Source organism: Arachis ipaensis, chromosome B07, assembly GCF_000816755.2.
Source record: "Arachis ipaensis cultivar K30076 chromosome B07, Araip1.1, whole genome shotgun sequence".
NCBI classification, from domain to species: Eukaryota; Viridiplantae; Streptophyta; class Magnoliopsida; order Fabales; family Fabaceae; genus Arachis; species Arachis ipaensis.
Window position 1 is genome coordinate 123439918 of NC_029791.2, and position 2641 is coordinate 123442558.

General features: G+C 28.9%; 1 protein-coding gene across 2 annotated transcripts in view; it reads right to left on the reverse strand.

Moving 5' to 3' along the window:
- Positions 2370–2641, reverse strand: part of LOC107606240 (phosphoglycerate mutase-like protein 1) — a gene marked incomplete in the record, with an annotated part of 6657 nt that continues 6385 nt past the window's right edge. For both annotated transcript variants that reach the window (XM_021106536.1, XM_016308264.1), the window contains 1 exon segment: positions 2370–2641. In XM_021106536.1, the coding sequence (XP_020962195.1) occupies positions 2626–2641 (16 nt within the window).

The following is a 2641-nucleotide window of genomic DNA, read 5'->3' on the forward strand; positions in this document are numbered from 1 at the left end:
GTAGGTTGGGTAGTAAGTAGGTCATGAAATTGAAACCAAAGGAATATGATATAAACACCTTTTTTTTTTTAATATTTTTTAAGAGGAAATTTACAGGTTGAAGAAGAGAAAAGCAACAGAAAGAAGAAACAATGAAATTGGTTTTTGTTTTTTGTTTTTTGTTTTTCTTTATAAGAATAAAAAGTGTGAAGGCTAAGCTGGCAAGTGGAGTGGGAAGTGGGAACATTACATTTAATGTTAGAAAATTAATTTGAAGTTTGTTTCTCTTTTTATTTTGTGGGTAAAAGCAAAGGAGAAGCATGATGTTGGTGATGATGATAAGTGATAAGTAGTGTGTGAGTGAAGGTTGAAGCTGATACTGAACACTCTGTGAACCTTATTGGAGACACATCACATCAGTACATTGATTCAAAACCAGGTTGAGATTTTGGGATTTTAATTGGCACCTTTTTTTTTTTCCTAACTGAAATCTTGGGGATTCGAGCTCCTAATTTTAGTTCACTTCTTTTGAATTTTGAGTGCTTTATATCTAGTATTGGATAATTACTTTGCTTTGTATTTTTCTAATGATATTNNNATAATATTTAAAAGTTACATTAAAAATATATTGTTGAATTGTTAGACTAAATGAATTTAACTGATAATGAAGTATTGACCAAAAACAATAAATTCTATTAATCTTAAATTTTTTTTTTCAGAAGATACTTATTTATTTACTCTATGTTATATAAATCAATTTATTTTGTTTAGCAAGAACCTAATAAAAACGTTCGTTGCTCCCGTTGAAAAAAAAAACATTTATTTCTCTTTCATTTTGAAAGAAATTTATTTATCTTTTTGGTGACTAAAGAAATTTATTTATCTAATATATTTAACGTAATTGTCTTAAAATAAAATTTATAAAAATTATTTCATTCAACATATTGAAAATTTTATTAAAAACGATAAAAGATTAATGTGAATGTTTATTCTTAATTTTATTAAAAAATTTAAACTAGAGGTAAAATACTTATTAACACTGGTTTATGTTGTTAGTCATATTTTTGTAGAGACTGATTAAAAGAGATAATAAAGTTCCTGTTAAGATTTATCTCTCTATCTTCATAATAATATTTTCCTTTCATTATTTATTGGTACTGTTTCGATGGTTATTTGAAACGTGGATTTGGGCTTAAATGTGAGCTCTAAATTCCTTAGTACGATAGCATCTGACCTTTTTAATGTCGAAGTGCCGCTTGTCCGAATTTTTCGTGAATATAGATGGGAGGTGGTACCTATAAGGGACTCCGATGCTTAAACTAGCAAGGACTTTAGGCAGATTTTTAGTAGATTAGAACGTAAATTATACCTGGGTGCTAGTGTATTTATAGTAGAGTTAATAATCACCTTTGTTGGAGTAGTTCTATTTTTTTTATCTTTTCTAATGAATAACTGTTCCTTCTATCTTGGAAATTTATTGGGATCTATCTTTTAGAAAAGATATAAATAATAAAAAAGATTTTTGGAGGTAGTCATCTACCTTGGACAAATAGAGCTTAGCCTCCTTATGCCGGTGTCCGACTCTTTAAAAAAGTCAAATTCATCGAAAAAATCATCTTTCTTAGTGAATCTTTTATTCTATTGGACATAACTTTTATTTGTTAGACCAAAATATAACCAGATACTATATTATTTTTTAACAATTTTAATAATCTTTTTAACTACCCAAGTATCATTTTTGTCACTATCATTCTTTATAACAAGTAGCAATATGCGAGGACCTTAAGAATAGTAAATTAGCGAATCTCGTCCAATCATATAGCACCAATATGTGGAATTTCAAGGTTTCGTATACGGAGCAAAAGTTCATCTGACTTTCAGCGTTATATATCGAATTCTAACCACAATTTTCTCTCTTTTGTCAAACCTGCGATACTTGTCATTGGCCGCTTTTGAGGCTTAGAGTGCCAATACATCTTGGTCATTTAGTTGTAAAATAATCCATTATCAGTTAATTATAACTGATGGACCAAAAACAATAAATTCTGATAATTTTTTAAGCATTCTAAGAAATAAACATAAACACATTTCAATAACAAGCTTGACTTCTACATCACAAGGGGGAAAATATAAATGATGAAATCTTTCAACAGATTTGACAGAAATAAAAGTAAATAGAAATGACCTTTAGAGGTTAAACTAGAAGGGCAACTGAAAGTGAATATATACTTGCAAGTTTTTCGGTAATTTATGTAATTTTTTAGTCTTGAATTCATGTTATTCATATTCAAATTTCTTTTTTTCTTTTTTGGTTCCAGCCATTATTAGACTTTCTATTTAGAAATTTCTTTGTATGACGCAATACCAGAGGTCAAGCAATGAGGAGTCAATGCAAAAGAAAACGATAGACGTTTTGTATACAGAAATTTGTGACAAAATGGAGAAATTGTTGCTTACACAATCTTTTTATCCTAAAATTTTGCACCCAGCTCCGTTTGGTATGTTTTGGGGGGTCAAAATATTAATGCAGAATGAATCTTTACCTATAAATGGCTAAAAAGCCATTCAAGGAAAAAATAATCATATAACCCAAGAATGTATCATCATCATCTAACAGATATTGCAAGAAACCATGTAGAGAAACTGTTAATTCGCTTCCCCA